This window comes from Sebastes umbrosus, chromosome 1 (genome assembly GCF_015220745.1).
Source record: "Sebastes umbrosus isolate fSebUmb1 chromosome 1, fSebUmb1.pri, whole genome shotgun sequence".
Taxonomy (NCBI): Eukaryota; Metazoa; Chordata; class Actinopteri; order Perciformes; family Sebastidae; genus Sebastes; species Sebastes umbrosus.
Genome location: NC_051269.1, coordinates 31724358 through 31746556, shown reverse-complemented (window position 1 = coordinate 31746556; position 22199 = coordinate 31724358). Strand labels below are relative to the sequence as shown.

Sequence of the window (22199 nt, the reverse complement as noted above, 5' to 3'; positions counted from 1 at the left end):
TACTGTACGCGGAGAGGAGCCAGTGGCATTGCTGTTGCAAAAACAGCAGCATGTTGTTGAGATCCAGCTCTCTCTCTCTCTCTGTCTCTGTCTGTCTCTCTCCCTCTCTGTCTCTGTGAGCTAATTCAGTGGTTAGAACAACAAGGAGCGAACAGAACAAAGACAAAGCATTCACTTGTTCATTGCAGCAGGGGTCTCCATATGGACCCGTCCCCTCCCATTCTCTTCCTCCAGAGAATAACAACACCACATTGACATAGCTGTCATCACAATGTAAAACATAGGCGCATACTGAAAAGAAAAAAAAACTGTATTGTAAGGTAGGGCTGGGCGATATGGCTTATAAAGAATATCTTGATATTTTTAGGCTCTATATATATATATATATATATATATATATATATATATATATATATATATATATATATATATATATATATATATATATATATATATATATATATATATATATATACATACATACATACATACAAACTGAAGTAAACTGTAGTAATCGAACACTTATGTGGTGTGCTGTCTTATTGAAGTCAGATTGGTCATTTGAAATGTAATCTTATTAAGACTGACAAATTATTCACACAATTGAAATTACATTTTTCTCAGAAATTAAGTTTGCAGGCAGTAGTTTTTAAAATGATCATTCATTTTATTTGTTATTTCATATTGATTCATTTTGTTTTATTACTTTATTATTTACAGAATGACTGACTTATTAAATTTATGTAAAATCACATTCATCGGAAGATTTTATTTTGAAGTCAGTTCTTGGTCGCTTTTATTTTGAAGCCAGTTCTTACACGCTCTTACCGTAATGCCTACTATATACACATACCGCAAAACATCGTGGGGGCTAGTTTGACCGTCTTTTTCAAAGAGGACGCTGGCATCTTCCATCAGCGTTTCTGACCTCCAGACGTATAAACTCACTTTGGCGCTTCACTTCTTTCGCGCTCTCTGGGCTCTTTTCCTGTTTTCTGGCTGTGTCTAGAAGGCAACTTGCAAAATCTAATCTGAGATCTACAAAAACTTGCCAAAACAATCGCGATACTCGCTGCCTGACGACCTATCCTAACCTTAACCATTCGAGGTCAGTGCCTAATTTTAATCATTCAAGGTCAATGCCTAAATGTAACCATTTCAAGGTCAATGCCTTACCTTAACCATTCAAGGTCAATGACAAACCTTAACCATTCGAGGTCAGTGCCTAATTTTAACCCTTCAGGGTCAATGCCTAACCTTAACCATTCAAGGTCAGTGCCTAACCTTAACCATCTCGTGAGAGTTTCCCCAATTTGCTGTTTCCCTTCTACACACGACCCTATTTCCTGCCTCTCTACAGATCCAAAAACACACGCCCCATACGCACATCCTCGCTCATACGCCACAAACACTTGCCCAGGAGAGTGTGTCTGTGTGAGAGGGAGAGAGCTGCGGGAGAAACGAAACGCCAAAGCGAGCCTCATGCCACCGGCTTAAAAAGATAACCTGACCGTTAATATTTGTACTCGATGTTGCCGATATAGTAATTTACCACATCCCATGTAGAAACAAGCCGCAATACATCGAGTGTATCCAATATATATCAGCCACCCCTATTCTAAAGTTTAGTGTGCGTGTGCGTGTGCGTGTGCGTGTGCGTGTGCAATCGTAACACTGTCCCTCTTTGTGTCTTTATACTTGTCGCCCCCCCCCACAGTCATCCTGACAGACGAGGAAGTGCAGAGGAAGAAGGACCTGATTCAACGCAGGAAGGATGATGAAGCACAGCGCGAAGCGGAGAAGGAGGCGCGGCGGCCCCGGCTCAGTGACGAACAGAGTCAGGTCATCGCCACGCTGGTGGAGGCGCACCACAAAACATATGACGACTCCTACTCTGACTTCTGCCGCTTCAGGGTTTGTGTCTTTTAATACAGTTATACTCATCATCATCTTATCAACATTTTGCAGTCAGATTTATTTCAATTCACAAAAATGCATACACCAGATATTGTTCTGATAGTGTTAAGATTGACGAACTGTTCCAGCTCTGTTAGATTGACAGTTTTTCACTTCCACAGGGATCTTAACATTACCTGCATTAACTGCATACTCAGAATTTCAGTGTTTGTTTATTTGCTTCCTCACATCAGAATTTCTTTCTGCTTCAGCTTTACTCCACTGCCTGTCAACAACAGTCATGTCTTGTATTGTTTACACACAAATCTCACACTCGGTGGTCCATTTCTCCTACAAAACTCTCGTGTTGAATCACCATCAAACACCTCTGTCCGTTTAGACATTTAACCTTAGTACAGCCATACTCAAGTCCAGCAATTCAATCCCATTTTTTTTAGCAGATAGTCAACAAAACTGCACATTCTATATTTTTGAATGAGAATCTGAATTATGTATACAAATTGGTCGGCTCGCACTGGTCTGGTCAATTTTGAGATTTTGGGCTATTTTGCTTCCATAACATGTCTACTTTCAGACTAGTGGAAAGAAAACATCCAAAATGCACATTTAGGTGTTTATTTTACTACTTTGTCTATTTGTGTCTGTAGAGTTCTCCTAAATTCACCAAAAGTCAGCATTTGATAATGCCTCATTTGTATATTTAAACTGACATTTAAAAAAACTTGTAATACAAAAAAATATTGTCTTAATGTAAGTAATAAACTGCGGAAGTTTCATGATGATATCTATTAGTTAACATGTTTTTCCCTGCACCTGTTGTGTCTTCAAAATGTATGGATTTTTACAACACATATCTTTAAAGGCCATTTTCTCAAAAGAAAAATGATTGTACTGTCTGAATGTTTTTATGGAGGGGTTTGTTCATATATCATTCATAGCCTGATTTATAGAACAGTTTATACTGAAAAGTATGGCGAAAATTCATTTTTTATGGCTTTATGGAGTGATGAAAAGAGATCCCAAAAACATTTGACTCTAATATGTCAACAAAATGAAACAAGGATGTTGAACATGGCTTTATCCAATTTTCAGAAGTCTGTGCAAATTAGCACATATTTGATAAGATAATGCCTCATTTGCATATTTAATCATACATTTTCAGAAAACTTGTAATAAATGTAAGTGATCAACTGGGGAAGTTTCATGGTGATATGATATTATTTAGTTAATAAGGTTCATTTTCTTGTACTGCATCGATATATAATGATCCAAAATTTGGTGACTAGACTTGTTTAAAAATCCTCTGCTGTCTTTTATATTATATAAAAATCCTCTGCTGTATTTCTACGTGCCCTTTTCTAGCCTCCTGTGCGCGAGGGCCCAGTGACGCGTAGCGCCAGCAGAGCTGCCTCTCTCCACTCTCTGTCAGATGCCTCCTCTGACTCCTTCAGTCACTCTCCAGGTAAGAGACACACACTATTGAGATTTCACCCACAATCAAGTGAAAGCAGTGACTGTCTAGGTTAGGGGTCGGCAACCTTTTTGATATGAAGTGCCATTTTTTTCAATTTTCTTCTTAATCAGTTAGTGGGGCAGCTAAGCTGAAATATTCATATAATATTAAAAGCAACACATTTGGCACAGATGTAGGTTTATATGTTATGAAAAGATATAATTTTTTATATAGGCGTTTAATATTCCAAAATGTTGCACGTGTTCAAGCCGATTAGATCAGATGTCACAAGATCACAGACGTGTTTTTGACCTCTTTATTTTTTAAGGGCGCTTTTTTAAAAGCCTTTAACCTGAGAAAAATGTGAGAACCAAATAAAAGGAACATGGTCATGGCTGTTAAAACAATTTATATAGTTGTATAAATATATAAAAAAGGTTGGCCGGTTTACGGCATGATCCAAGAACTGAGGAGGAGGTTGTCATTCTATCATGAAGGCAAGGGGGTGTAGTGTGACCCTGAAGTGACCATGCTCCTTTTATTTGGTTTTCGTGTTTTTCTCAGGTTAAAGGCTTTTAAAAGCACCCTTAAAAAGTAATAAAAACATGTCGGTGATCTTCTGACATCTGATCTAATCTGCTTGAACACACCTTGGATATCGTAAAGAGTCATAAAATCAGTTTTCTGCAACAGTTTGGAATATTTGGTGGCCATTTTGAAAAATGGCTGCCTTGGCCCTCTGGGGCCAAATTTGCAGCTCCCTGATATCTATATCTTTTCATAACATATAAACCTACGTATGTGCCAAATGTGTTGCTTTTATTACAAAATGCACAATTGTTATGCTTAACTGACCCCCTTAGTGTGCCATATTAACATAAAGATAAACATTAAGTTTAATTAAGACACTACATCAAAATTTAAATCCCCAAAAGATCTGTATTTTATTCCAACCACATAGGCAACGTGCATATTAACATTTAAGAAAAAAAAAAGAATCTCCAGTAATAAGGACATTATAGTTATATTTGAGGACTCTATACAAGAAGGCTGCCTTCCTTATGATAACATCCACATCTGAGTTGAAATCATGAACCCTACCGACCTTCCACCAATCTTGTTCATCAGCAATAAACGTATCAAATTCTGCGAAGAAGGCAGCAAGTACTAACCAATCACAGGAAGAGTAGGGCAAAGGGAAAAAAATCAATTAAACTACCGTAAATAACAGGCTGCGAAAGTGTTGATTCGGCATCAGGATAAGAGGGCACTTCAATATTTCCAAAAAAACTCTCTTGCACACTTACTGCTAGTGTGCACTTAAGCTACCTAAGGTTGCCTACCCCTGGTTTAGGGTTACAATGAAACTAGTATGTCCTGCACACTCACCCTTTTGTAGGAATCCTCTAGAAATAAATCTAATATTAATACAAGGAAGAATAAGATGTGTCATCTCACTGAAATTATGATGTATTACAGAAAAATGACTGAAATTTCAATAGGAAGTGAAACTATCGTACACAATTGAAATATTATCGAAAGAGTTAATACTGGACTTGAGGCGCTTCAGCCGTTTGCATGTTGGCGTGTATAATCTGTCACGCTGCTTTACTGAGAAATCAGTGGAAATTCTGTGAATGGCCTGCCCCCCCCAGACACCTGACTCCCACTAGTAAACATCAGTTCATTAATGCATCCGTCACTAATGGAGCAAACACAGCGAGGGACACGGTCCCGTGGCCCACCGCCAACACTCAGCGGAAACCAATGACTCAAAACAACCCCAGCAGCAAGCTCTACATGCTTCACATGTTGTCGTAGCTGTCATCTAAGCTTTCATCTCACTCCTACTGACCTGACACTCGTGTATTTTCAGATGATCCTTTCCATCAACAAGCCCCCTCTGTTTCGTGATTTCTCTCGATCCTCTCAGCACAGACTGCGTCTATTCATGAAGGAATAGTGTGACATTGTCATGGATTTCTACTTTTTCTCCTCTTTTCCCCTCTTGCCTCCTCTCTGCTCTGCTCCGCTGTCTTCATCTCAATCACTGCAGAGTCGGTAGACACCAAAATGAACTTCAACAACCTGCTGATGATGTACCACGAGCAGGGCAGCAGCCCCGACTCCAGCGAGGAGGAGGCCTCCAGCTTCTCCATGCTGCCCCACCTGGCTGACCTGGTCTCCTACAGCATCCAGAAGGTCATTGGCTTTGCCAAGATGATCCCTGGGTTCAGGTATGTGAGTGGAGAGCATGGCTGCGGTTAAAAGGTCTTTTTTTTGCTTAGGAAGGTTCCTAACTGAGTGAAATGACCCGGAAGTATCGATGTGGCAGCCATGATAAAAGCTGTTTAAACTCTCTAAATGCTAAGGAAAGGTGCTTCAATGCTTCCTTTATTTTCTCCTCTAGCGTAGGATACACTGGACCATATTTTACAAATTTAAAGCGACGCACCATTTGGCCGTTCATGAAAACAAACGAGCTGCCCATCTTGCATTCATGTTATGTTGTTGACAGTGACAACCGTTTTGTTTAACTTTATTCATAGTTATTTATTTTGAACATTTAACAAATAAGTAAAAAACAAATAAAATAGTCAATACACATAAACATATAGCATATAGGTTTTTGACCGCAGTGAAAATGCTGTTTTTGAAAGGCTAAATGCCAACAACTATGGATTGAAGTGGAATATTTTGTTAGATTTTGCTACTAAGTAGGAAAAATATATATTTTTAAATAGTTGTATTCATAGAGTTTTTATAAATTATCCAGTAAGTGTGTTATTATGATTTTAGTTATACATGAGCAAATCAAATTTTGACAACCTCAGAGCAGACAAATCCTGGTACACCCCCTGGGATCTTTGGCGCCCACCCAAGGGGGGGCCCAGTCCCCAGGTTGGGAACCACTGGCCTAACAAACTGTCAATAAACAAATAATCAACTTGGATAAATATTACATGTCCGAAAAGAAGTAGAAGTATTCACTTAAACTGTATGTCCAACCACTTCTCCATGACTCAAACATTTACTCATATATCATATAAACTTGTGTGACTGGTAGCCTATAGTCTTTTTTTATTTCAATTCCAACCTTGGTAATGAAGTAATATTTTTCACCGGGTTGTCCATGTTTAAGATAATCCTTTATTATATATGTTGATGGTAAAGTGTGAGAGCTGCAGGAAGGAAGGATCTGCGGTATCTCTTTCACACACTGTGGGTGAAGCAGCCTGTCATGGAAAGCTGTTTACAGCCTGCATGAATCCACATGGTAAGAACACACGCGGCGAAGATGCGCTTTTTGTAGTCCATCTTCGGAACATTGCAGTTTCACCACAGCAGACCTGTTTCAATAACATCCGCTGCCGTCACGTCATAATTACGGAGCCTAGTGAAGTGCAGTCGAATCTCTGAGCACCACGGTTGTCTTTTCCTGAGTCCTTATGGATTCTCTATCACATCTTTCCTTGACCTCATGACGTTTTCTATCGAGGTCAAGGAAAAGTGGTTAGGAAAAGACATTCAATGTCATTTTTTGACTTTTTGACTGCAGCCCATGTTCCATCTGTCTGTCAGAGTTTTTACTCTGTCACTCTGAATTAGTTGTTAACAACTGATGTTAGCCAGAAGAAAACATGCCTTATCTAGAGAATTTGACTCCAAGGCTGTCAAAAAAGATTCTTTCCATATTCACAATCACCAATATATGATGGCAAGAAAACATGTTAGTTAGCAGAAATAATTACTTAAAGCTTGAGTAGGCAGATTGGCGCAAATATGATTTAATAAAAAAAAACAGTTTTTATAAAGTAGTAGTGCATGAAACAGGTAATCGACAAATCATGTGCCTCTGTGTCCTCCGATGCTCCTAATGGCATCCTCAAGATTTCACAGACCGGAGGAAAACAACCAATCAGAGCCGAGCTGGAGCCTGCCGTCTCTGAGCCGGCTGTCAATCACTCGCAAACTCCAATCAAACGGTCAAACTAGGCAACGCTGATCAAATATGAATCAGTATATTCTGTTACTGTAATGCCTATTTCTCGTATAAAATGTTTTCAGAAACATATTTTAGTGTACTGTTCAGCTGTAAAATTGTTGAATGAAGAGCCAATAGGAACGCTCTCTCTCTCTGAAATGACCTGTGATTGGCCAAAGTCTCCCGTCACAGGCTAGATTTTTTAAAGTCTGAAAATAGAGCCATGATGAGGTGCAGAGGTCTAGTTATCTCTCAGAACACTTGAATTACAATATGCTGAAAGGTTATTATGAAATTTTTGCCCGATGATGTCACAAATATTCTGCCTACTGCCGCTTTAATAATAATGGCATGTTGCCAACCATACCACTGTGACATATGGCTAGAGGAGAGGGTACATCCTTCCTGAGCTTCTCTGTATTTCAGTATTTACAGAGAACTTTCTGTGGATTTTCTTTGTTGGTTTTCTGTTTGCATATAGAATAGACCGGCTCAAGTAAACAAATGTCGATGTCTGGCAAAATAAAACCTTCTCCTAAACAAAGATGTACGGACAGAGTTTTTCAAACTCATGTATTTTTTATTTACATGTCTCCCGAGTGACTTTTTACCTAAATGTGCGTCGAAGACTTTGTCCACCTACTTGTTTTTCTGCCTGATTAGTCGATATTGTGCCACAGCGATGGCCGTGGTCTAAAGGCCATAGATTACTGATAGACTGTATATTACAGATAGCTAACACATTGTGGAAAATCTTTAATCTTGTTGTTCCTTCACTGGAAGAGGTTATACATTTGTCACGGTCATGTCGTTAGTGTGAAGTTCAGTCCTTTAAGTATGTTAGTGAGTGATTGTCTGACCTGTTTAGAGGAAGACACTCCTCTAGTGCTCAGCAGTCGCCTGTCTGTCTTGCATGTACACCCTCAGGTCTTCTATCTGATGATCACATGATGAACATATTTTAAGAGCAGGTGAGAGGCCTATTTACAGGAAAGACTATCTTTTGTTTAATAGTTTGAATGGCCCAATTTTGATTCTTATTCTTAAGAGATATGATATCTTAACCTTGACTAACCTTGAAAATAGAACAGAGTAAACAGAATAGAATGATATAACCGTGGAAGACACGAGCCAGCACATTCTTTGTGACTGTAAAAGCAAAATAACAATGGCCTGCCAAGACCTTTTTTTTCTCCTTGTTTCTTCCACACATGGCAACTGCTGCCTTTCAGCGTGTTTGTCTCTCAGTGTGTTGACAAACGCTCAGTGTCTCTAGGGGGTCACCCCTAAGTCGAGGCTAAAAACGAGTCGGGGCCTGTATTTTCTGAAAGTTATCGTTCCCACCGGCAGCAAGTGATGGACGTGGTCGGATTACCTCTGGAATGTTTGTCCACTTATGATCTGCACCCTAAGCCCTGAAAAACACCCCAGACCTCCCCTGAAGACTCGCAGGTTTCAGCTCATGTCTCCTGCTACTTCAGTAGTTTCATTTTCTAAACATTTCATAACATTACCAGATGCAAGTTTTCACCGTGACAGTGATGACGCATAAAACAGCATCAGCTTGATTTATCAAGTGACCTTTCCGTGCACAGGGACCCATCACAGCAGGAGGAAGTAAACAGAAATAAATATTTTGGATGTTTCTTTCATGTATCTGATAAACCCTGACGACTGACCTTGGACCCAGTAAACCATTGATAAGCAAAATTCCATTGAAATGAATTAAACAACAACTTATTAACTAGTGCTGTCACCATATCAGATTATCACTACACGATTATTGTGGCCAAAAGAAAACGATAGTATCATGGTATCTCGAGAAAATTTGGATCAAAAAAGAAATGCCTCCATTCAAATTTATCTTTAGCTTTGTTTACTGTGTGTTTTGACTCTTTTTTGGCAAAGGAATTGTACCCAAAATACGAGTGTAGGGAGGTGGAGAGAAAGCCTGTAAACATAACTCTACAAAAGCGTGATTTAAGAGGTGCTGGATTATTTATACAATATTATCATTACGGCTTTCAATCGATTGAAATATTTAATCGCGATTAATCGCATAATTGTCCATAGTAAATCGCAAATTAATCATACATTTTTTAATCCGTTCAAAATGTACCTTTAAAGAGAGATTAGTCAAGTATTTAATACTACAAGATGGGAGTGGGTAAATATTATGCTTTATGCAAATGTATGTATATATTTATTACTGGAAATCAATTAACAACACAAAACAATGGCACATATTTTAGAAACCCTCACAGGTACTGCATTTAGCATAAATAAATATGCTCAAATCATAAACTGGCAAACTGCAGCCCAACAGGCAACAACAGCTGTCAGTGTGTCAGTGTGCTGACTTGACTATGACTTGCCCGAAACTGCATGTGATTATCATAAAGTGGGCATGTCTGTAAAGGGGAGACTCGTGGGTACACATAGAACCCATTTTCATTCACATATCTTGAGGTCAGAGGTCAAGGGACCCCTTTGAAAATGACCATTACAGTTTTTCCTCGCCAAGATTTAGTGCATATTTGGAGCATTATTTAACCTCCTTCGCGACAAGCTATTATGACATGGTTGGTGCCAATGGATTCCTTATTTCTAGTTTAATATGATGCCAGTATCTTCACTCTAGCTTTAAAACTGACCTGCTACAACCCCCGAAAGATCGATTGCATTATTATCACATTATTATTAACATGATATCAATATTTCATTTTTAAATATAACGGTTTTTGTCAATACCGGTATATTGCGACACTCCTATTATGAACTGACATATTCCAGACATAAACATGCAGAATGGGCAAGGAGTGTTTATCTGCTGCTGTACCACTTTCCTGTCTAATTAAACACAACCAGCACTACAGGATTCAGATCATTTGAGGACTATTTGTTTAATAATTTATTATTTGTGGTTTGCCAACTTAGTAAGTGATATCTTTCCCTGCAGGGAGCTGACTGCAGAGGACCAGATTGCCCTGCTGAAGTCCAGCGCCATCGAGGTGATCATGCTGCGCTCAAATCAGAGCTTCAACCTGGAAGACATGTCCTGGAGTTGTGGTGGGCCCGACTTTAAATACCAGATCAGCGATGTCACCAAAGGTCGGTGTAAACTCTGCCACGTGTACAGTCTGACTGCTGTGAGCACAAGCTAGTGTTTAGGACCATGCTCGTCAACTCATTTTGCTCTGCTGATAGCTGAAGAAAAGACGCACATGTTACACATTAACACTGCTATTCAGAGCTTGAAGGAAGGAGACCGGCCTTAAGATAGGGTGGGAGTAAAGAAGAGGTTACTGGCAGTTGCCTGTGTACACACGCACATAGGAAACGGATGCTAATGCACGTTTTTTTTTCCTGCAAAACCAGTCTTACATATCCGCAGAGGCCCCTGTGGGTACGGCTTTCATTTGCCTTTCAAACAAGACCCCTCTCTCTAGGATCAACCAAAGAATGTCTCTCCTGACCTGCTCACCACACAAAACATCCACTGTCTGGACCAGCAGAAGCAGCTCTTCTTAAAATATCACTGAATAGTTGACATGAACATGACTGGAATGCTGATGTGTTTTTCTCATGCAGTAATCAATAGTATACAAGTATAAAAGTTAAACTCTCTTCCACCAGGGATTTCAAATTAATTCTAGCCCATGTTTCACAGTTGCAGTTCATTAGTAAGTTTTTATGTAACATGGCAGTCATGGTTACTGCTGTAACCTTTAAAAAGTCCAATACAATATCTTAGTTTCTATACTGATCAAAGTGATACTTTTCAATTATTCATTTTGTTTAGTAAAACAGTTTTTCCAGAAAAACTTTTTAAAACTCAACTTTTAAAAAACTAAATCTTTAAAATGTGTCAATCTTTAAAGGGTAACTTTGGTATTTTTCAACTTGGATCCTATTTTCCATGTTTTTGTGTCTTAAGTGACTAATGAGGACAACATTTTTAAATTGGTCCAAAATTGAGGGAGAACGCTGTAACCATCAGCGTCGTTTTTGCTTGTTTTGCCACTGACAGGCTCAGATTGTTATTATAAGTGTTTGACAACATTATGGAAATGACCCTACAGAGAAATAAAACGTAAGCTTCATTCGTTCTGTTTGTTATTGTATCTAAGTCCCGTTGTGAAATCTGAATATCAGGCAACAACAGTTCCCACTCTTTACAGCATTCCTCCTCTGTGGGCGTAGGGTCACAGCTATCGACTGTATATGAAGATGGACGACGTGTCTCCACTTCCTCCTACTGTACAAAAGTGAAGCCAAAATATCCCGGACACGGGAGCTGCAATCGAATTCAATGACCTCATTCACATTGTTAAAATCATCTAAATATTCAGCCCTGACACTGAAAATATTTTAGATAACAGTAAGCTACGCTTTCTGTACTGCAACACAACACACTCAGCCCAGCAGTCTTCAGGCACACGTCACCTTGCGGGATTTCAGAACAAGACTTCTCCTTGAGCGAGACTCTCTCCATGATGTCAGACACTTATAATAACAATCTGAGCCTGTCAGCAGCAAAAACAAGCACTTTTAGTGGACGTACATTGACAGTGCTCAGAAACTGTTGTCCCTATTAGTCAGTTAAACACAAAAACATGGGAAAATAGGGTCCAGGTTGAAAAAGACCAAAGTTACCCTTTAATATTATCTTAACACAAACGGTTGTAGAAGAAAAAGAAGAATAATTCATTAGAGTTAATTTATTAATTACAAAGATTAATTCATCTGAAAAAGCATTTGGTGCTAACATATTCACTGCCACAGGCACAATTTAGTCAGTGCTCAGAAAAGCATTGAGGTTCAATACACAGCACCAGCCATTAAAAAGAGGGAATGGAGGGACAGTTGGGATAATCAATGAAAACTTTTGATCAGTATTTGTATTTCTGCTTCTCATTTCTGCATCTACATAAAAAAACAAAACCCCTAAGAAATGGCATATACAGCGATTCAAATTCGCTGATTAAAAGAAATTCTCAGCTGGTAGTTCTTCTAGAAAACAAACCTGTAGAATGATCAGCATGCAAGAAAAAAAAAATCCTCACCAGAGATGATTCCAACAGACAAAATGAAATATTAATGAGTTAGCGTGATGGGGATATTCCCTAGAGGGACCTTCCTTCTATGATGGCGTATGAAGCTGATTCTATGTGCTGCACAGACATTAATGATGTGTTGCGTCCTCTGCAGCGGGCCACACTCTGGAGCTGCTCGAGCCGCTGGTGAAGTTCCAGGTGGGCTTGAAGAAGCTCAACCTGCAGGAGGAGGAACACGTGATGCTGATGGCCATCTGCTTGCTTTCTCCAGGTACCGCGGGTCTGACTGTGTGGAGGAGGGAACATGTAGAGGGGTCATGATGAATTGTTTATGAGTGATCTTGTTTGCCTCTTTTTCTTTCCAATAGAGAATATATTCATTATAGCTTTTATTTGAGCAACTTAAATATTTTGATTAGATATTATTTGAAGCATTGTTTCCATCTGTCAGTCAATATAAATCACATTTAAGGTGTATGTCTAAGCTATTTGAAGGCGTTTTGTGTCTCCTGTGAGCATTGCCCTTTATTTGGTACGGCATGCATGCATTTGCTGATGATGCAGTGCATATATTATACATGTATAGTTATGCAAGCGAGCAAGCATGTGTAACTAAGTGGATATTTAAATTCCTGTATGTGTATATGAGGTACCTCATTATTCAGTAGATGTGCTCTCCCTGATCTAAAATTAGCCGGCCACCTGACCACAACGGTAAATATACAAACACAAAGAAGATACATTTTTATGTTAATTAACAATTGGAGATTGTTTTTGTGGATAAATTAACAGTTCATTTTGGTTGCTTTTTAGTTTGTGTAACAAATGTCTCAACAGCGCTTTCACAAGCCATAGTCCGTTTGGCTAGTCCGAATCACAGTGAAATTTATACTTTTGGTTTGTTTGGTTTCACAGTGAACAAGTTAAAGCAGACCAAATGAAAAAAATTAGGCATGTACGAAAGACCGACTTTATCTGGTGAGCGTTTGTTGGCCTAGTTTTTTCGGTGTGTCTCGCACTGTCGGCTCTAGTCTGCCCGAGTTTTTTCGGCCGGATCAGCATGTTGAATCGGCGGTGGAGCCTGCCAGTGAGAGAAATCACTCTGATTGGCGGTTCAGCTTAAACAAAATCAGTGCAAGAGAAGAGAAACGGACGTGAGGAGAGCAAACCAATGAGTAAAGTCAAGCGGAAAAACAGTGTTCTTCTCATTTTCATCTTCGTCTCACCTGATCATTCCAATACACTGCTTCATTCCAGATGGCCATTTTGTTGTGAAAATATCCACACTATACACAATATACACTTTGTTTCATGTAAGTATCATAACAACGGCTCGTATTTCCGCAGTCCTCGGCCTTCCAGTTTCCCTTTTTGAATGACAAAACTACCGCTGCCTGCTGGTGGGGAGAGTTATTTCATCTCACGCAGGCGCAGAACGTACGTGGTAGTTGGCCATAGACAAGTCTTTGCGGTGTGTTCGAGTGTAACGTTTGGCCAAGAAAAAGGTGACGTGAGGTGACTCAACTGGTGGCCTTCATTGCCGCTAGTTCTTTGATGCCAGTTTGGTGTGTCTGGGCCTTAAGACTGTCCTCTCCCCTCCCGCAGACCGCCCAGGTGTGCAGGATCACGCACGGATCGAAGCCCTCCAAGACCGCCTGTCCGAGACCCTGCAGGCCTACATCCAGCTCCACCACCCGGGAGGACGGCTGCTCTATGCCAAGATGATCCAGAAGCTGGCCGACCTGCGCAGCCTCAACGAGGAGCACTCCAAACAGTACCGCTCGCTGTCCTTCCAGCCGGAGCACAGCATGCAGCTCACCCCGCTGGTGTTGGAGGTGTTTGGCAGCGAGGTCTCCTAGAATCTTTAAACCTCAATGGTGGAGAGGAAGCTGGAGACGAGATCCCTCTAGGGGTAAAAAAATGGAGGGAGGGAGCTGAGGATGTGCTGGATGGACTAAATGGAGGTGGGGAGTATGAAGCTAGTGGAAGAGAGAGAAAGTGGTGTGTGTATGTGTGTGCATGTGTTGGATGTGTGTGCATGTGTTGGATGTGTGGTTTCATGTGTGTCTTGTCTAAAGAAGTCTATCTTGGTATAAAGACCAAGGTTGTATGGAGAGCAAGCATATAGTAAGAGACGTAGTAAACAAGGAAACGTCATATAATACAAATTCAATTGTACATACATACATGCATACATACAATTTCTGCCTTTATACAGTATTTTTGTCTGTATTTAAATCAACAAACCGCTGCTTCAAATGTCTGGACATTTTGTGTGTGTACGGTGACGTGCACACACCAACGCAACAAACATACTCAGTTATTCATTTAGCCATTCAGTTGAGCTACCTCTTTGTTTTACCAGGGATTGTTTTACATCACTACGTGAAACAGCAACTTTTTTTTTTTCACACGGAACAGTATAAACTCAGTACGGATGACATTTCAGTTTATCAGTGCAAAAGCAGTGCCTGCACATTCATTTTTTATGATGTTTCAAAACTTTTTTGTTTTCCATCTGCTTCTCTCCGAAGAAGCAGCGTTACGTATATGACTTGTGTATACAATTCAAACACACATGCCTTTTTTTTTTCTCGCCTTTCACCAAAGGTATGGTCTACTACTTTCTCAAAAAAGCTTCCAGTACCTAAAAATAACCTCGCTGCTTCATGGCTCGTTTCACGCATGCGGCCACTCGACATGCGAGCAAGTTGTCCGACTAGCCTACGAAGGAAACTGTCATTTATTGCTGAGGTTTATTATACTGCAGAGTACAGAACATAATCTGTCATTTAGTGAGGTTTTGATAGGACTTTGGGGTGCCTGGTTTTGAGGTGAGAATTAGCCACTAAATGTGTTAGCTACTTTTACACTGCTAACTGTCAATCAAAAAACAAGCCTGCATTATGGCTCTCTTTTGAAATTGTTTTCCATTATCCTTCTCTTGTTTGTTTGTTTCCCTGTAAATAGTTAATTACTACCACATGTATCCTAAGCACTGTTATACCACCTTTTACTCAAGCCTATGTATTGATATACAGTACCTATATTATCACAGATTTTAAAGGGCTAAGATGCCAAATCTAACTGGAATAGTAAATCGAGGCCAAAGCAAGGGGCCTGTCTTGTTAATATATAGCTGCATACCATACTTGGAATTGGCATATATACTGATGTAATTGCATTTTTTTTTTTTTTTTTATACGTCATTTCACCTTTAAAAACAATTCCATGAATTGTTCCTCCTTTAGTACACAGTGAGCTCAGTGGGCGGAGAGCTTGGGAAGCTGCTTCAGACCTCCCCAGATATCACACACCCCTTTCGTTTCTGACAGGGAAGTGGATTTTCTAGAATGTCGGAGGGCCTGGCGGAGGTGGTGGTGCGCACCTCGACACCCAGGCCCTCCTGTTTGATGATGTATGCTGCGCAGCCCTCTAGTGGCTGCATTGTGTAAATACCAGGTATATAAATATATAAATAAATAATATGTCCGCCGCTGTACATAGGGCTACATAGATATTTCTCAAGGCAAATTTTTTTCAGAAATATATATATATATGCAAATACAATATTGACCCTTTTTTGTTTTTCATTATCACTACGTTCTGAAACACTATGCTCTTTTGACTTTGATCATGTTTTTTCTTTTTTTTGGTAAGAATGAGTTAGAAATGGCTTAAACAGGGATTGCTTGTGTATTTGACTCAGTCAAATTATTATTTGTTTAGTGGTGGGTTGATGTATTTGCCTAATTTCCAAGGTTTATTCTCAGAAAGAGGACAAGCTAAACTTTACCGTGCTGCTCTCTAATATAAGCCATATAGATCACTAAGCTAGTTAAACACCTGATACATTACAGTGCATCAAAGTGATGACTCCAGAGCCTTGGATATCCTCATTGTATAATCTTCTAAACTCATATGCTATTTATCCATGGCTCTTGGAAGATAAGCTTGTATATGATAGGAACTCATATGCCTTCTCTCTGCTGTCAAAGTGCTGTCCGTCATCTTTGGCTTATGCTTCATCAGACAGCATCTAATGGCTTATAAACCAAACTGCCAAGAGAATTTAAATGCTTAGGTTTAGAGGCCAGTAATGTATGGCTTGCTGCATGTGGGATTATGGTAAAAATTATATGAAATGACATGTTGTTTTTTTTATATATCAAGACAATTCCCCAAAGAAGTGTTAAGTCAACTTCTTGCCAAGTTCAGTCTCTTTTAAGCATCTTAAAAGAAGTCATTTACAGAGATGACACAAGTCTCAAACTTTTTTTTTTTTGTCTTCTATTTGCTGTGTAACAGAAGACATCAGTTAAAACGGTTCCTGTGATTGGCCGTACGGGCCTCTTGTGTCAGACCGAGAGCAGACGAGGATTACTCTGTGATCTTAGAGGAAGATGATGGGAGAGAGAGCATGTGTTTGTTGTTGAGCTGGATGTGTTCTCACAACTGCTTTGTGAGAAGTTTTGACAGTTGTTGCTTTAATTTGTTCAGCCCACGTGGGTTTTTAACCTATTATAGAGAGGCGAAGTCTCTCCCCCTTCTGGTGGACCACCATGGGACCTTATTTCGGAAAAAATATGTACAGTAGTCAACGGCGAGAGAAAGTCTCAATTTGTTGTAGTATTATATAGTTTTGTGTGAAACCGCGCAGTGAACTACATCTCTTGTGTCGCACAATAAAATCAGAGTATAGAGGCAAAGAGCCGAAACTCTGGTGCAGAGAATAATCTTTTTCGAGGTAAATCAACTTCCCAATATGAACACTTAAATAACCCTCATTTAAATCAGTATGTCCTAAAAGTTGTAACATTCACTAATAGCCAAATCCAGAGTTATTTTACTCGGCATATTGAACGTGCTCACATGACATATCCGGCTCTGCCATCTTTGACAAACTTGACAAACATCATATGTGTGATTCATTGCACATATCGAACGGAGAAAAAAATATATTTGCCGTTGACTACGTTTATATTTTTACGAATAAGGTCCCATGGTGGTCCACCTGAATGGGAAGGGACTTGGCCTCACTATAGGATTTTAAAGTCCATTCTCCGTCACTGTGGCTTTATTCCAACTGTTCATCAGTCACTGTGACACTCTGCCAGCTGACAGTCGGGGCTGGACACGGAGATGATCTGCATAGCAGAGGTAGTTAAATAGCTTTTGGATGTTTGAATATTCACGTAATCAATAATGAGTTTGATTTCCTTCGTGAAAATCGTTTGGATTATGTAGTGTGTAATTCCACGTTGCCCCACAAATCTCCCTACCGTGATTGAACTTTAAAGGAGTTGAGGATCGAGTGTCTTTAGGCAGTACCACTCATATGTATAGTATGTCAGTTTGATGAGGGGTATGATGTGCTTGGTTACTGAACACTGACTTTTGAAGTTTTTGAAAAGTCTCCATGTTGATTTTCTCTGAATACATACTTCTGGTATGTAGATATGGGTTTGATTTAGTTCTATATTGTTTTTCAGATAGAGATGCAGTGTTGATTTGTGTATGTTAAATACAGCGGGAGGTTTGGTGAACATTGTAAGTGCCACAGGGAGAGTTCCCTCCACACTAGAACAGGGTAAAAGGGGAGTTGCTCTTAGTGCTTTGAAAACCGAACAGGAAGAGTCTTGTGGATGTATCATATAGTATCATAATTGAACAAGTAGATTTCCGCATGCCGCCAGGGGAATTATTAGGCTTTATCATAAGAAGGGAACCCCCTTTTTCCCTTTATGACTGATTAAATGTTGTTTTGGGGACCTTTTCCCCCCATTCAATTCCCCACCCAACATACTGTACATACCACGCAAATACAGTTAAATCTAAATATGGTTCATCCCCAGATTTTCTTGATTGGTTTTACTATGGTAGGCTGCTCAGAATCCATAAGTTCTTCTTGTTGAAAATACTGGAATTTGAAAACCATACGTCAATGGAAATCTGCCGCAAATTCGATGGGCTCATCTTTGGGGAGATTTCCTCGAGATTGGCAACATAACACAGTAACAACGCCTGCAATATACAACTCATGGTACACTATCACCAGCAAGCTTTACAGTTTATCATGTTAGTAGACATTTTTGAAGTTTTTTGTATAACTGTTGCCATTACAAATCCTGTCTGTAAAAACAAGTATGACACCATTCATAGAAAACAGTTGGCCATCTCCCATGCAAAGGCTTTCAAGTCCTTTTTTTTTTGTTTGTTTTTTATTCCTCCCATTAGGACAGGGATTGTAATGGAATCAACTTAATTTAGTTCTTACAAAAAGGAGTGTCCACAATGGATGTACACCATAATCTACCTAAAAAACCTACCTCTTTTAGCTCAGATTTTGCTTTAGCATTAAGCATTTGCCTCTGTTTTTACTTTTGTAATATTTGTATTCATGTTGGTATTTATTGCTGTCTAATGAGTCATACTTCAATGATTACCTCAGAGATATCTCACAGATTTGGGAGAGTCCAGCTAATGAAGTCATAGTTTTGTTTTGTTTTTGTACAGTTTTTTCTTCTCAGACTTAGCATTGCCTTTTTTTTTTTACGCACAAAATACCAGGAGTGTTTTTAATATAGTGCCTGCACTCTGACCAACAGGGCTCAGACTGGCTAGGGTGAAACTGCATTTACTCCAACAAAGACATCCCACTCTGCAATCTTTGTCCTTTTGGATATCTTGGTAATTTTCAGCAACAGATGCAATTAATCTGGTTGCCCTTGCTGATATCTACTAGAGGAAGACCGATTAATCGGTTTGGCTGATTAATGTGCGCCGATGGAACGTTTTACGAACTATCGTTATTGGCGGAAATGGGCTCCGATAGCGGCGCAGCTTCCACCAGTTTTCACTGTCCTCTCCCGGTTTCCTCCCGGGGTCACACGTCTCCAGTATTTCACCCGATTTATGGCAAATTATCACACCTTTTATTTTTCCTTTTCGTAATCTCAACCCGTTTCTGTCACTGTACAGCGTGTATAAAGCCTACAGTTTACACCCGGACGACAATACAGCTACACCAAATGTCGTTCTCTGGCAGAAGAGAGATGCTCGCGACGCAACTCAGTTTGAACTGCGCCCGCCACTGCCACATCACAACGCTCGGCGCCCGAAGTGGTGCTTTGCTTTTGCTACGGCAAAAAGCCGTCGTGAGCATTAGAAATAACGAGTTTCAGAGGCCAGTGGTGCTATTGTCACGTTGTGCCTGAAAGGACCTTCAGTGAGTGACAGAAGAGAGAAATGGAAAGAAAGAAATGCTCAAGCAGGGGCAAAAGAATAAAATACCAGAGATTCGCACAAAGTGGCAAATTATTCAGTTTTCTTTCTTGAGAAGTATTTCAGATTAAAAATTCTGTTGCAGTGTACTTTGTTATTTCCATTCTATAAAAGTCACCAGAATGGAGGAAACAAAGTCCCTGAAACTCAAATTCTTCTGGTGGTTGACCCCCAGACTCCTCTGCTTTGGGTTAGAAAGCCTCTCTATTTTTGAGTTCTCAAGGTTGGCAAGTATGAAAGGAAGCTCCATACACAAAGTCATGGTAGAGGGGGAGGAAAATAAGTCTCTTGATTATAATTCAACACTTATCAGCTCTTTGTCCCCAGACAGCGAGGAAAGGGAATCATTCTGTTACTTTAACTTACTTACCAATTTTCCGTTCTCTCTTCCAAATAATCCATCCACGTAACCATCCATTCATGAAATGAAATTGCACACTTTAAGATCCTCCTTACCGCCGGTAATATGCTCGAACATTAATGTTTCTAAGAGTGGCATTTAACACCCTACGAGAAGTAATTCTGGCCCGTCGTAAGCCACAAAACGGCGCTTCGCCCATTTTAAATAAATAGAACATATTCCAACGATTTAATCCATCAAATCACCCTGCAGGATGTTCTCTTACGAATGATTAAATTCAGAGTGTGAAAAAAAATGATTTATTAAAAACGGCGTAAGCAAAAGTAGCCGACTAAGCTGCTGCAGAAGTAAAGAATATATTGGCCAAATAATCAGCTACCGGCTTTTTCCTGCTCCAAACTATCGCTATCGGTCGACCTCTTAATATCTACCTTATCTTTATAGTTCTTAAGGGCAAATTGAAGAGGAGATCTTTGTGGAGTGAATGCAGTTGTAAAGAAGGAACAACCTGAAAGACTTTGTGACAGTAGGAGAAGCGGGAGGTGTGTTTGCGCTCCACTTGGTACTGTTTGGCATGGTCTTTGCTCTGTAGTACGCCATCCTTTCCCTTGTCCCTCTTATTTGCCCCGTCATTACCCTCTCCGTGTCTTCACAACTCCTTCTGTCCTAAAGTCTGCTCCCACACCTTCATCATTCCCTGCCGATGTTTGGTCTAACTAGGGGAATTAGGAGAAGTGAAACCCTCAGTATCCATGCAATGCTGCTTTTTATCTCGAGCATCACCAAGTTGTGTTAACAACACCATGTAAATGCAGGCATCGTCCAAAATGTCAGCCCCCCCCAGCGGCGCGACAAGCCTCATTGAGAGTCTCACAACGCAACTTAGTGGTGCTTATTGGAAGAAAAAAAATCCTTTCAGATCGTAGTATCATTAACGGAGCAACTACTCACTTTGGTGAATTTTAAACCAAGTTTATTTTGTATTCATGTCAAACTGCTTCAGGTAAACACTGAATGAAATAAGAGAATTTGTATTGATCAGTGAATACTGAGGAACAATGTCGCCAATGGTCACATCTAGCCTGAGCTGTGTGCCATAATATGTCCCTTTTAATGCAGGGAGGGTGTTAATGAAGCTGGCTTCACGTGTTCCCCAGCTTAATTCGAACGAGAAGGTTGCCTGACTGTGAGATTGGCCACTTAACTTAGTACTTAGTCAGCCATGTGTATTGACCTTCTATATGGAGTAAAATTTGAATTTGGCATTGAATTCTCCCCCTGCATTGTGAACCCAAATCATGCCACATTCAATTAAAATGCCTGAACCAACAAAAAGCACTTAATGTAATGTTTGTAACACATTGCATACTGATGAATATATATTTGCCATGAACTGCCTGTGTAGGTCAGCATGATATGGCTCCAATTATCAAAAAAAAGTCACCTAAATTCTAATGTAATTGCAATTTATCTTTTGTCTCTTTTTTTTTTTTTTTCAAAGATCTTCTTTTTTCTATTATAAATTGGTGTTTATGTAATGTTATTTTTGTCAGATGTTTTGCAAATCAAAAATAAACAGTTGTACATAGCAGTGGGCTTCTGTGTGATTTGTGTTTCGTATATTAGCTGCACCTCTTTAATATGAAATATGTACTTACTGTGATGAAATGGGAGAAAAGGTTTGACTCCCACTAGACCAATGTGAGCACTATGTTTTCAAAGCAACACAATTTAAGTAAAGGTAGAACTTAATTTGTCCCAAAGTGAATTGTTTTGTACAAGATGCTTGATATGCTGTACTGTAGTATAAATATACAGGTATGCATCGTAAAATCTGAAATATATATACTTTCTAAAAAATAACAAAGTAAAAGTGGAAACATTTAAATGGTGGTGCAAAGTACAAAAGAGTGCAAAAATATTTATGAAAGTCATAAAAAATGTCATAATGTAGTATGCAATAAAAAAAAAAAACTTTTTCATGACATTTTTACGGTTTCTGCTCCTAGCTGGGTTGGGCTGTAGAGACCTCGTGTTAAATGTCTGATGTCCTACGTCTTCTGTAGTTTGGACATTGCTAACGTAATGTTTCTGCTGAGCTGCTGGCTGGTTGTTTGTATCAGTTTGAATGACAGCATGAGG

At 39.6% G+C, this 22199-nt stretch overlaps 1 protein-coding gene across 1 annotated transcript in view; it reads left to right on the top strand.

The window, feature by feature from the left end:
• The window catches only part of LOC119484767 (vitamin D3 receptor B), a 40423-nt gene extending 19031 nt beyond the window's left edge, over positions 1-21392 (top strand). The window contains exons 5-10 of the mRNA XM_037763843.1: positions 1718-1914; positions 3280-3379; positions 5427-5607; positions 10315-10466; positions 12567-12683; positions 14018-21392. Of these exons, the coding sequence (XP_037619771.1) occupies positions 1718-1914; positions 3280-3379; positions 5427-5607; positions 10315-10466; positions 12567-12683; positions 14018-14271 (1001 nt within the window). The 3' untranslated portion in view covers positions 14272-21392. The remainder of the gene's footprint in view (positions 1-1717; positions 1915-3279; positions 3380-5426; positions 5608-10314; positions 10467-12566; positions 12684-14017) is intronic.
• The last annotated feature ends 807 nt before the right edge of the window (positions 21393-22199 follow it).